This window comes from Pleurodeles waltl, chromosome 7 (genome assembly GCF_031143425.1).
Source record: "Pleurodeles waltl isolate 20211129_DDA chromosome 7, aPleWal1.hap1.20221129, whole genome shotgun sequence".
NCBI classification, from domain to species: Eukaryota; Metazoa; Chordata; class Amphibia; order Caudata; family Salamandridae; genus Pleurodeles; species Pleurodeles waltl.
Genome location: NC_090446.1, coordinates 1,138,884,419 through 1,138,898,246, shown reverse-complemented (window position 1 = coordinate 1,138,898,246; position 13,828 = coordinate 1,138,884,419). Strand labels below are relative to the sequence as shown.

Genomic DNA, 13,828 nt, shown 5'->3' with positions numbered 1-13,828 from the left:
ATACTAACAATTTGGTTCCAGTCCACCAAACAGGATTTAGAAGGGGCTTTGGCACGAGCACCAATATTCTTGCAGTTACAATGTTGCCCGATAAATGCAAGCAACAGGAAGCAATTGTATCTTAGCTTTGTTGATTTTAAAGCAGCATTTGACCGAGTTGATCGAGGGATCTTATGGTGTAAGCTAAAGGAAATGAGCATTCCTGCCACTCTCTTTCAAGCCATTGGAGATCTCTACTCGAATACATGGATCCAGGTCAAACTCAGCGACAGCTCCTGGTTATCAAGGAAAATTTCTACTGAAAAGGGACTGAAACAAGAGCGTGTGCTGGCTCCTCTTCTCTTTAATCTGTTTATGGCTGATCTGTCTATCAGGTTAGATGGTGTAAATTCACATTCACCACATTTGGGGTCTTTGACTTTATCTCACCTTGCCCATGCAGACGATGTTGTATTGCTGAGTCACACCAAAATACGCATGCAGAGATCAACTATCAAGTTAAAGAGTTACGTGGAAGCAATCAACCTAGAAATAAACACCTCCAAAACTAAAACCGTTGATTTCTAAAGGTCCTGCTCAGTCATTAAAGATACGTTGGGATGTTGAACTCCTTGAAGAAGTCAACTGCTATAAATACCAAAAAATGCTTCCCCAGCACAAATTAGTTTGGAATTTGACCTAACTGCCCAATTGTTGGGAAGAAAGTATGCAGCAATAAAGGCTTGGTACAAAATAAGAGCAACACAGAGCAGTTTACTAAACAATGCCTTGTGGTCAGCCTTAGTAAATGATCCCTTCTCCAGTCATAATAAATACCTCTTTTCTGCATGGAAACAGACGAGCTTTGGTAAAATAATTTACCCTGTTTAACCTTCAAGAAAGCAGCTATCAGAGCAGCCAAATTTCATTTGGTCTTGCATCACAAGAACATTTTCAGCAAACGATCCCATGCCTGGATGGTTATCAACAATCATGATACGATGAAACCTGCTAAATATTTAACCCAGACATTCTCCCTCTTTATCGAGCGAAAACTGATGGTGCTACATTTTGGTAACATTCCAGCCGTAACAGACCTGCCACCTTGGAAGCATAAGGGCCCAACAAGTTGTAGACTTTGCGGATCTAGAAAACAGGACCTTATACATTTATTTTGCATCTGTGTCATGTTAAAGCAAGCTATGGTCGCTTTATTGGAAAAAATGTACTTGAATAGAGGGGTTTTATCTTGTGCAGGTCAGCAATTATTTGCAGTCTTAACCCAGAAGACAATTGAATTGCAAATTAATAACATTTCTTCAGCGACACGCAATTGCTGTGACCACGAAACTGATCCTGGGTTAATCAGCATCCTTAGTAGTGTAGAATTAGTTGACTGGTGACACCAGGAAGCCCAGCTTCAAGTGGTCAGTGACTGGCTCCAGTTCCAGACTTCGTCATCACGACCGATGCTTCTTTGGAGGGCTGGGGCAGCCATTTACAGGACCTGCAGATCCAAGGGACGTGGTCCAAACACCAAACAATAATGCACATCAATAACCTAGCTGAAAATGATATTTCTCACGCTACAAACTTTCCTGCCACGAATAGCAGGCTCCTCCATGCTGATCCCTACAGACAACACAACAACTTCAACAAGCAGGGAAAATTCCGGTCTCTCTCTCTTTCTCAAGAAGCCCAAGCTCTTTGGAATTGGCTCACAACTCACAACATATCTCTACGAGCCAAACACGTATTTGGGTGAACAACACCATAGTGGACATTCTCAGCAGAACCGGGGACAATTGCCGCGAGTGGGAACTGGATCACATAGGATTGGACTTTCTCATGCTGGGGCAAGCCAGCATTGGATCTCTTTGCGACAGACAAGAACGCCAAATGCCAGTGCTACGCCAGTCAATACCCACTCCCAGGGTCATGGCTGAATGTCCTTTCGACGCGATGGTCCGCAATTTATGCATGTTTTCCCCCCTTCCCATTACTTCACAAGATTCTCAGCAAAATTAAAATGGAACACTTTTTAGTCATCCTGATGGCCCAGACGACTCTGGTTTACGGAACTCATACTCCTGTCCGTGACCAATCCCATACGCCTTCCGAAGAAGCGAGCGCTTCTGACCATGAACCAGGGCCAAGTTTTACACACAGAGCCAGCCTCTCTCTACTTGCATGTATGGCTACTGAATTCTATGAGTTTTGAAACGTAAGCATCACTCCAGAATGCAGAGATATCTTATCCAAAGCAAGGATGGACATTATGAACAAAACTTACAGACTGAAGTGGAAAAGATTATTTTCCTGTTGCCAACAGAATAGCTTGCACCCATTTGAAGCCTCTCCCGAACATATTATTCCATATCTCCTTTCACTAGCTAAGTCAGGCCTTGTTCATACATTGTTTAAGGTTCACCTTGCTGCTATTTCAAGGTACAGACGTTCTACACAGACAACATCTCTCTGCTCCATAAGACTCATTAAACAATTCATGAAAGGGCTGTTCATGAAAGGGCTCCCACCGGGGCAAGCCCCTGCTCTGGAATGGCATCTCAATGTGGTCCTCTCCCCTTTCGAACCAATTCACAACACTGACCTGAAGTTCCTCACGTGGAATGTTGCTATACTACTCACTCTCACATCCACCAGAAGAGTCAATGAGATACAGGCCTTAACATCCTGGAACCTTTCCTACACTTCACAGACAATTGTGTACTTCTTAGATCAAATCCAAGGCTCATTCCAAAGGTTCCTTCCCAATTTCACCTCAATGAACTTATCATACTTCGGACATTTTTTCCAAATGCTACCACACCGGCTGAAGGGGCTTTTCATACTTTAGACATCAAACGGTGTCTCAGTTTCTGCCTCCACCGTACTAAACACATTCACAAAACTGGCCAATTGCTAGTCTCTTATAGTCAAGGGCATCAAGTAACTGCAGTAACAAATTAAACGATAACACAATGGGCCTCAGCAACAATTCAGTTTGCCATTGTAAGGAGGGCAGACCCCTGACAAGCAAAGCTACAGCTCATTCCACAAGAGCAGTATCCACTTCAGCTGCTCTGTTCACAGGCATCCCACTGGAAAAAATGTTGAGCTGCTACATGGAAGAGCACCTACTCATTCACGCAGCAGTACTGCCTAGAGTCAACACAGCACAATGACTCAGTCGTAGGACAAGCTGTATTACGCCACCTGTTCCAATAAGGTGAGCCTCTTTAAATAGAGGTGTTAATTCATATTAAACAAATGCCATCTATTCCAATAAGGTGAGCCTCTTTAAATAGAGGTGTTTATTCATACTAATCAAATGCTTTTTAGTCAGCCGTATATTATTTCTTCCTTGTTCTATTAACATTTATCTAACGGTTCAGATATGAATGCTTATGATTTCAAATGTATATCTAGATACATATAGAGATGTATTTTGTATGGACCACTATGAAAGTGTATTGCTCTTGCCCACCATCTTCTAAAAGTATTAAGTTGCCTACAATACTTCTTGCTATTCTGATTCAAGCAGGTGAATCTATGATCTAATACTGGAGAAGAAAATGAGTTACTTACTTGTAACTGCAGTTACACAGTATTGACATCTTTCATAGATTCACATGTGACCCACCTTCCTCCCCTGAGAGGCTCCCCTTATTATTAAGGTTGTTATTCCCACTTATGCTCAAAAACCTGAGGGGATCAGCCTCTCTTGGGAGTGTTGTGGAAGGTGCTAGTACCTGATTAGTCATAGTTCAAGTCTGGTCCTTTTTTTTTAAAGGACATAGATAGGCTATCAAACTACTGCCACAATAGCCTATTATAGTTTTTACATACTGCTTTACTATGATACCATGGGACTCACACTTCCACGACGGGGAATGATTCAAGCATATGAATCTAAGAAAGATAATACTGGATTACTGAAGTACAGGTAAGTAACCAATTTTCATCTGGTGAAAGATGCTGCTGTGTGGAAATGGCACTGTATGAGTCAGGAAGAATGCTGTCCTGCGGTATGGAGCCTTAGTAGTCTTAAAAGAGGTTCTCCAGGAGACTGGAAAGTACATTGCAGCCTGATGAGGTAGGTCAGAACGCCTTTGCAGACTGTGCCCTCTTTCGCCATTCTGATGAAATAATAGAAGCTGAGGAAGGCTCTCATAGTGATAGCCTTCAACCAGTGCTTAATGTGTGCTTGTTGTTTCCGGTGCTGAGCACCAGCACTTATTTTTGAGGGCCGGGGCTTATTCTTCTGCTTCAAGCATTTGCTGCGAGCAAAAGACACATGTGAAAGATGGAGGAAGGGTAAAAGCGTCACAAAGGGAGAAATTAGAAAGCTGTTAGAGTGAGCTGAAAGGGCAGGGAATGGCTGCAAATGGATTGAAGAGGCCTGAGATTCCTTCAGGATTACGCTGCCTCAGTATTCCGTGTTCACTCATTTAATTGCAGCAGCCGCATGTTTAAAAGGAGGGCTTTGGGCAGCCCCTTTTTATTTACAAATTAAGCACTGCCTTTAACAGACTATGGTGATAGTTTTTCAGTTGTGAAATCTGCTTCTAGTCCCACGCTCTACTTAAACCCGACCCCCAAGTCTCCAACATTGACCCAAAGCCCATATGGATGAAAGAAAACCGTGGTTGATTAGGTCTACTCTGAAGTCTGGTACACATTACTTGGTAGCCTTTGAAGTACTCTGAGGTGACACAGAACCCATTTCGACCTTATACATAATGATTACAGAACTGAGGCTCCAATGTACTAAGAATCCGCTCTCAAAAAGTGTTTGCAAACTGCACACCGACTTTTTGCAAGCAAATTAACTGATTAAACAGGGATGATGGACTGCAAGGAACAGGTGACAAACGTTCTTGTATTTGCATGCTTTCTCTTTTTTATTTTTTAAATTGTTTTCATTAACATTTTCCAATGTAACATGCAATGTGAGCTTATAACATGATACTTTCAGGAGCATAACAAAATCATACATTATGCATACATTTAGGAGACACCTAGGAAAGATGATCAGTCTGAATTGTAAGCCCTTCCCTTGGGGTCTAGTGAGTCCATCATATCACCGGGAATGTAGGTCAGCTCTGAGTTCTCCCAGGCCAACTCCAAAACTCCTGTTGGGATGCAAATATGTCTGCTGTTAGGGCTCTGTATCAGCGTCTTGCTGTGTGGTTCCTTGCTGATCAGTGAAACCAGTCCTTAATGTTCTCTCCACATACTCCACACTCGGTCACATTTCTTAGGGCAGCCTCTTGTTGCATATACAACTTACTCCACCTCTATATATTTGTATATCCTGACAAGACACTCTGCCTTGGCATGTATAGTAGATGACCCCCGGGTCTGTGTGATATCCCTCTGCCACAATCAACCTAAGTGTGCCAAAAATCTTTTTTTTTCAAGACAGATGAATGTCCTCAGGGACACTCAGAAGTATGAACTGGGGATTATGTGGTATCTCCTCACCCAGTACAGTGCTAAGTTCCTGCAATATTGTGTCCCAGTATTTCTGAATCTCTTGGCACCCCCCACAGATTGTGATAGAGCCAACCTTCCGCCTTCCGGCATCTAAGACAATTTGTTAAGGGGATGTTCCCCATTCCTGTATTTGCATTCCTAAAAGGGAAAACATATCTTTCCCAAACCACCATGGGTTCCTTTAAAGGAACTGGTGCTGCTTTAAAAGAAAAATAGAAAGAAAAGTTTGCCATGAGGGTAAAGCAGTAGGGGGAGAAGGCAGTGGTCCAGGGTATTTCCCCCATGAATATCAAGGACAGAATATAAAAAATAAAGTATTGATATGTAAGTAAGCTTAGATTTTGCATACTAATTCCACATATATGTTCCTGTGCATTACATATATCTTAAAGGTATGTAGATGTGGAGTTAGAAATGTATACTTTCTATATGCACTGACCTTCTGATATTTTGTCTTGCAATATTCTGTCCTCGATATTAGTATTCCATAATATTGTTGGTGTCAGAATTCAGGAGTACAGTTGTGGTCCATTGGACCACTGCCTACTGTCTCCGAGACTGCCTACACTATTTCCAAAGGAGAAGGGGCTAGAGATGGACCCCTTCCTATTTGTGAATCAGTTAATACCTCCTTAGATACCTCCGCATAACATGCGGAATTGTAGCATGTTAGGAATGCTCCTTCCCCTCCCCTTGTAACTTACGATTATATATAGACTGCAAAACTCATTTTACGAGTCGGAAAACATTTCTGACTCATGAAATGGGTTTTGTACATTGGAAATAGCTATTTTGCAGTTGCAAAGTGTGATTTTGCAAATTGCAGGGTTTACGATTACAAAGTTGCTTAGCACATCTTGTCCTTTTTCTCCTTTTTTAAAGAGTACATTCTTTCCCTTGCTGGAACTTTCGCATCGCATGACATTATAGTCTCTCAGATGGTTACTGAAAGGACAGTTTGTCAGTTTGGTATTACTCTAACAGAGAGAGGTTCATAGAGCCTTATTCTTCCTTTCCTCCATGGCTATTACAGTTTTGGATGCTCAGTTTTTCTATTTTTCTGTTTCTCATTCCCTTTTCTTCCCTCTTATTTTGGGCCTTATATAAAGTGTATGTATAGCTCATGGTTCAGACCCTTTTTTGAAATCAAGGTCAACTTTTACATGCTTATCCGATCTACCAGTGCATTTGCTTTGGACTCTGTGCCACCCTACAGACGAGAAGGAATGGACTATTTTGAGCCAGAAAACTTGTTCCACAGGTTCATTTTCTTCAGGAGCAGAAAATCAACAACATTCCTTTGTGGGTATCCTGTTGATTTCTTAGTCAAGCCTTGAGATTGTGGTATTTACATTAGTTACTAATCAGCAAGCAGCAAAATATATTGAAAAAGGTAAACCAGCTTTCAAGCAACATTCAAGGGATTCTATTGATGTTCCTGACAGGACTGCAAAACATTTGCTCAGAGCATCTGTTTAAGAAGACTACATTGATTCTTAGGCACACACTTGTATTTTCTGTGAAAGCAAAAAGGACCCCTACTTTGCAGATATGACCTAAGCATTGTTTTTTTTAAACGTTTATTTTATTGGCATTTCAGTGGAAGTTTAAGCAGATATAACACAACACCTTGTTTGTTTCATGACATACTGCTTGGCATTTGTACAAGATGCATAATTAGGTTTTACAGATGTAGTGAACTTTCTGCAGTACATAGTATTTTCGTTTTGTCACTAAGGTTATCACTCCTCTGTTAAGATATAAGTAGTGCTCAATGGTTCAGCAGTTCCTATTAGTGACCTGGAACGGGGGGGGGGGAGTGAGAATATAGGTAATCATGTCACATAAGGCCACTGTCTAGTGTCCCCATCAGTACGTATTCATGCCATCTAGGGATTACCAATAAACTTCGTTGTCTGCAATACTCATAAAGAGAACCAACCAGAAATGAAGCCAACAATATAACAAAGCGAAGAAAAACTAAGAACGAATAATCTGCCTGTGGTCCTCGTATGTATACAAGCAGGCTGTGCGGCAATATTAGATATGGAAATCATCTTTTATGTACTATCTTAAAGTCAGTGCATGAGGATGGTTCCCCAATGAGGTGGGTGTGCAGGGGAGGTAACAACTTGCTCATGTGCCTTTCCCCTGGGGGTTCTGAAGTCGTCTTAAGGGCGCTCTCCCTATATCTTTCTCTCCTATAAACTCGTTGTAGTGCTTCCTGTATCATTTTCAGGGTCGGTGTCTGTTCCTGCAGCACCGTTTTCCCAGCCATCCATGACCTCTGTCCACAGTGGGGCCAATGGCCTACGCCTCATCCCTTTTGCTTTCTTCCCTCTTCAGGGCTCTCTCCTCTGCCCTACCCCATCTCGTGATATCTAGTGTCCAAGTCTGTAGGCTAGGACCCTGAGCTTGTTTCCATGCTATCGATAATCGTCGCTTAGCCAGCACCAGAGCCAGATCAACAAATCTGTTGCCCACTTTTTTGGGGCGTGGCCTAGTAAATACCCCAGGAGGCATGTCTGCATCATAGTCTCTAGTCGTCTATGCAGTGCATGGTTAATTATATGGATGATCCCCCCCCTCCAAAATTATTGCAGCTGTGGTCATCCCCATGTCATGTGCCCGAATCCCGCATCTAGTAATCGGCACCGTGGGCAGCACATCCCAGCCCCCCCATATATGAGCATCAGCTGACGTGGGGGTTAGGTAAGTCCTGTGCATGTAGTTATATTGTATATATTTTAGTAGGGTGTTTTGGGAGACCGAGGGAGCGTATGCAAGAATTCTGTTCCATTCCCCGTCAGTGAGGTGTCTATTTAAGTCCATCTCCCACTTAGCCCAGAGAGCATCCAGCGGATTATGTACCATTGCCAATAGTGCCCTATAAAGCCAGGAGGCCAAGTGAGAACCCCCCAATGGACAACTTAGTCTGTAAGACCTTGTGTGTGGGAGGCTCACCCTCTATCCCTCTCCAGAGGGTCCGAATAGTCCCCACCATCGCCTCATATATCAGAAACTGCCCACGAGGCAAACCAGTCTGGTCCCCAAGATCCTCAAATGAGCTCATCATTCCCTGACTATATAGTGCACCTAGTGTATGCAGGTCTGTGGTCGTCCAACAGTGTAGTTGTTGTTTTGTACAACAACAGAGGGGGTCACCATGGGGCATTCCCACCAGTGGCTTCACTCGGCGCCCATCGGGGTTCCTCAGGGGTCCGGGGCACATCGCCAGCAGCCCGCCGGCCGCACTCAGGGCACTGCAACTCTCCTCTCCGCCCCGCTCCAGCTCCCAGTAGCCGCCGAGCGTGTTGGTGCACGCTCGCACCAAAGGTTCCCTTTCACCGTCAGCCTCTCTACGAATCAGCGGTCCGCGTGGCAAGCGGCGTCAGGCCCCACCACTCCAGCCGGCCAGGGTGTCCGCTCAGCCCGCGCAGCCCACGGGAGCACCTAGCACCTCCAGGGACTCCGTCTCCCGGTTCTCTCCTGGCTAGTGGGCCCCCACCTGCTCAGTATCATGGGGGTCCCCTCCAATAGCCTGATATTATCAGGATTTTAGGCAGGCTGGCTTGGAGCTTCGGCTCTTAGCAGCCGCCATCTTAGCTCATGACCTAAGCATTGTTAGAGACCATCTTTTTGTTAGTTGCCGTTCTCAAATTTTTCTTGGAGTGTCTCACAGTGTATAGCATAATGGGGTAATTGATTGTTTGTCAGGCCGCTAGCCAGATTATCGGATGCCCTGACCTCCACTCCCTTAGTGTGGACTACCCAACATATTTAGAAATCCCCCCTCCCCTCTCCCCCTCCAACCCTCTTCCCTGTGTGGCACAGATGAATGCCAAGCAGATGCCATTATATTTTCCTGCTCAGAATTTACGTTTTGTTAAACTGAAACAAACACCCAAAGAAGAAGTTTGTTTCAGTAAAACAACAAATCATAGGCCATACTGCACAGAGTGCATCTTTGAAATTGTTTGTGTCCCCTGCCCAGGATCGCCATTACTTGCATGAAGGTCCCAGCCAGGGAAATCGAGTGAAGCTCATGCTGCTCTAAAATAGGATGAAATAACCATCAACTTTGCTTCTTAGCTTAGTGGTTGATGGCTTCCAGGACAACAGTTCCCACTGGACGAGCAAATCGGGGCTCCTCCAGAAGAAATGCTGCAGGGGTGGATGGTTCATGCAGTGTATTTCTGTTAGAGCCCGGCATCTCCCAACTTATAAATGAGACTGTATCGTATAGTACAGCATGTTATGTTTTGGCAAAGTATGTTTCACTTCTTAGGCAAGCTTAGGGCTTACCCTGCAAGAGGCAAGGTTATGATTGCAGCACTATTAAGGAATTACCCCATTGTGGACATTTTCAAAGCAACACCATATAATTGTGTTTTTTGCATTAGTGTGTATTTTCAGGTCACCATGTTTTATTTAGAGTTGTTAATCTAGAATCAGAAACCTGTTCTAGTTAAGGCTCATTTTGCTGATAGCTAAGCTAAGGAGCCTGAAGCTGTATCCAAACAGCAAATTTTCCAGAGAATCTTACACAAGAAAATAAACGTACCTGTAATTGTGGCTCACAAGCTCAAGTGCTGGAATTAGGCATGGACCTTTTATTTTTTTGGGTAGTGGTGTGTGTGTGTTGACATACTGTAGATCCTACCAAATAGAAGCTATGATAGCACTGAACAGCCATAAATAAATAGAGTGGCTTAGGATCGACTGGGGGCGTCTCTGATGTCAAAATGTTTAACTATATAGATACATAATTTGATGTGAAACCTCTTCTGTTACTTCAGGAAATCCATCCAAGAGATGCAAAAGGACCATGAAGAACAGCTTCAACGGCTGAAGCGCCTGAAAGACCAAGAAATTGATGCAGTAACCAGTGCTTCCTCTCACACCAGGTATCCATGTATAACTCCAATCTAACAAGTTTCATACCTCTTTCAGACAGTTTTCAGTGTTCACTCTCCTGATGGACTGGGCTCAGTAGTGCTGGCAGCGATTGCAATCTCTATTTTTCATGAGAGTGTGTGTCCATTTGTTATGCATCTGCACAAGAATGAGAGGACAGGACACCTGACTCATACAAAGAACAATTAAAACTGGGGCTGACACCCCCTGAACACACACTCCCAACCACCACCTTTCCTCTCACATGGGAACCTGTTTAAAATCCCACACCCACTCCATCCTCAGCCCAACCACATCATAATTTGTTGACCCAGATCCAGCATCCAGTAATTTCAGTTCTTCCTTGATTATTACTCGTACTGATTATTTCACTGCCAATGTGTGATAGGAAGTACACAGGGACGGGAAAGGAAGCATATATATATTATACATATCTGCAGCCTATAAGAAAAGCAAAAATGTCTAATTTACATTGAGTTTCCATATTAAATCACCTAAAAATTGCCAAGGTATTCTGGTAATTCATAAACAGAAAAGGAGACTTCTAAGATGATAAAAATAAAAGTTATTTCAAAGGAAAATGAAAGGGAATATGAGACATTCTTAGCTGGTAGACTGCATTCAAGATACAACAGAACAAAAACTGACACCATGCCTCTAAGACCACACAGGACTCCTGGTATCCCATCATGCCTCACAGGTGAGAGTTAGTTCAGTTCTTTTTTCCAGCTTCTACTGTTAGGATCCTAGAGCACTGAACTCTGCTATTTTTTGACATTTTGTCAGAATAATCTCTTCATAATCTTCAGTTCAACCTTTTCTGAGAAACCTCAGTACTTAGAGTATAATGTACTGTTTATTTCTTACAGGAATTATATATTTTTCTTGCAGTCGTGCATTCACTTTTTATGAAGAGCCCTTCTTGTGGAAAAAAGAAGGCTCTGATTGATCCCCACTCAGTCTGTATCGTGTGTCTACCACAGTCCCATCGTCCAGATTCTTGTCTTTGACAGAAGCCCTCCAGGTGCACCCTAAAGGACAGAGAGAAAATAAGGCTGCATAGACTCCAATAAAGAGGATTTACAGGATCTGCAAGAAGCCCAGGAGAGTCTCAATCCTCCTCCAAAGATCCCATCCTCTCATCCAAAACAAGCCCACAAAGGAAGATCACATGAAATACATGAAAAACGGTGAACCCAATCAACGTCGAAAGGTATGACGTCAAGATCGGAGAGAATACCTAGTTGTTCGAAGTCAATGTTGAGAGTGCCTTTGGAGACTTGCCCCTCGAAATCGAGGCATACATTGCCCTCGAGGGTTCCTTTGACGTTCCTAGCCTCATCGTCACTTAACATCAAGATCTTCACTGCTGTTGAAGCGGTTGTCGGTGACAGAACCGCTATTGAGGCATTCACCGATAGAGCCGTCAATGCCCAAGCGACATCAGCCATTGAGACACCTGGCAGTGTCAAGGGAATGGGCGACAAAAGATGCATGATGTTTGTTGATGTTGAGAGCACACCGCTGGATGTCAAAGCAGCCAGAAAAGCCACTTTCTACATCGAAGACACAGTCTAAAAGATTATCGATCTCAAGAAGTTGTTCAAGGTCAACAGAGGAGTAGGTTTTACCATCTGAGTCAGTTGAACTAGCGTCTCCAGCTAGACCTGCTACTGGGACACCTCTGAATCTCTCCACATGTTGGCTGGAATGCCTGCACAAGTGGTGAGACCCTGTTCCTCAGAGTCCTAACTCAGACCTGTTGTGGACATACTCTCCATCCAGAGTTAGCAGTATACTCCATCACCAAAGTGCACTCCTTTGCCTGCGTTCTCCCTGGACTCTCCATCAACACATCCGGAGAGATGTGTGCCTACATCCAATTCCCTGCGATGATCCAAGACTCAGCAGAGGGGTAGATCAAGGTCAAAATTTGCTAGAACAAGCTCTACCTCCATATCGCTATGCTCTCATTGTTCCAAGTCAAGACATAGGAACCATAGAACACCCTCCTTGTCCTCAGTGACGGATAACTCTCCTACCGTAACAGACATACCACCAGCAGGAGTGACCTCACAACTTTCAGTGAGATTCTGATAAGAGGCACATCAAAACTGAACATTGATATTTCTGCGCCTACCACCTTGTCATCGGTATCACGGAGCTGTGTCAAGATCACTAATACTTTTGGTTCCAGGTCTTTTGGAACCAGCAATGCAACTTTTCTTGACTCCAGCTCCTCTAAGAGCAGCTCCATTGAGAATATTAAAATAATATAAGGCTCCAGACCAGGATCTTTTGTTCCTTAGGACTGATACTCCACCAGATTCAGTCATAATAGCTGGTGCACGCAAAGACACATTATGTGTCCTCTTCCTCATCAGACTCTCCAGATAAGGAGAGTAAATAAGTTTGCTCTATTGGAAAGAAGATGTGTGGAATATCTGCCTCATTCATCAAATAGGCAAGCATTTCGGCCTTACTAGGATGATACGTGTTAGAAATTGGATCTCCAGTTGGCAGAGGTATACACATTTGTCCAAGTAGGGACCACAGTCCTAGTCCGGGCAAGTCACAACACAGTTCAAATTATCCTGTGCCCACCCTCTGGTAGCTTGGCACTGAGCAGTCAGGCTTAACTTAGAACAAAATAGGTAAAGTATTTGTTCAATAACTCATTCAACAACACAGTGAAAACACCACAAAAATACACCACACAGGTTTAGAAAAGTAGAGAATATTTACCTAAAACAAATAAGGTTGGGACAATGAAAATCCACTGTACACAAGCAAAGTTATGAATTTTTAAAGATTAAATCCCACTAAAGCGCTTAGAAACACAATAGCTCCAACTGGGGCTATCACAACATTGTTGATGGAGTTGTTCCCAATAGTCTGACACCACAGGCGCCGGTCACAGAGTCGCACGAACCCCTAGCTACAGTACCTTTGCAAACAGAGAATCAAAGACGTCGCACGGAGTTGTGGCGTCACTGGAGCCAGTGCGGCGTCGGTTCCTTAAGGCATCCGGGGAGGTGAGGTGTTGGTTCCATACCGTGGGGGAGGTGAGGCGTCTGTTCCGTCCGGTTGCAGGGGGAGCTGGGAGGATATCGGTGGTGAGCCGTTGGTTCCTTGTTACCCGGCAGGGTCGATGGATCCAGTCAGTCAAGGCATGATGTGTTGACTTCACAGTGTTGCAATAACACTGTGGGGCATCAGTGGCGTCAGGCTTGCATTACATGCCACGGTCGTTGCGTGCAACGTGGTCCACGGGGTCACCTTCTTGCGCAGAGGGAAGGTCAGGGAGAGGTTAATTCCTCCACACCCTCATCTGTCACAAGGAGCATGCTGAATTCAGACCTCTCAAAGTGAGGCTTAAGTCTGTTTACCTGGAGCACCATTAAAGGGTTTCTCGGGGTCTGGAGGTCCACTG

General features: G+C 43.9%; 1 protein-coding gene across 3 annotated transcripts in view; it reads left to right on the top strand.

Annotated features, from left to right (window-relative positions):
• Positions 1-13,828, top strand: part of FBF1 (Fas binding factor 1) — a 506,392-nt gene that overhangs the window by 281,085 nt on the left and 211,479 nt on the right. For all 3 annotated transcript variants that reach the window (XM_069200193.1, XM_069200194.1, XM_069200195.1), the window contains exon 21: positions 10,278-10,385. In XM_069200193.1, coding sequence (XP_069056294.1) covers positions 10,278-10,385 — 108 coding nt within the window. The remainder of the gene's footprint in view (positions 1-10,277; positions 10,386-13,828) is intronic.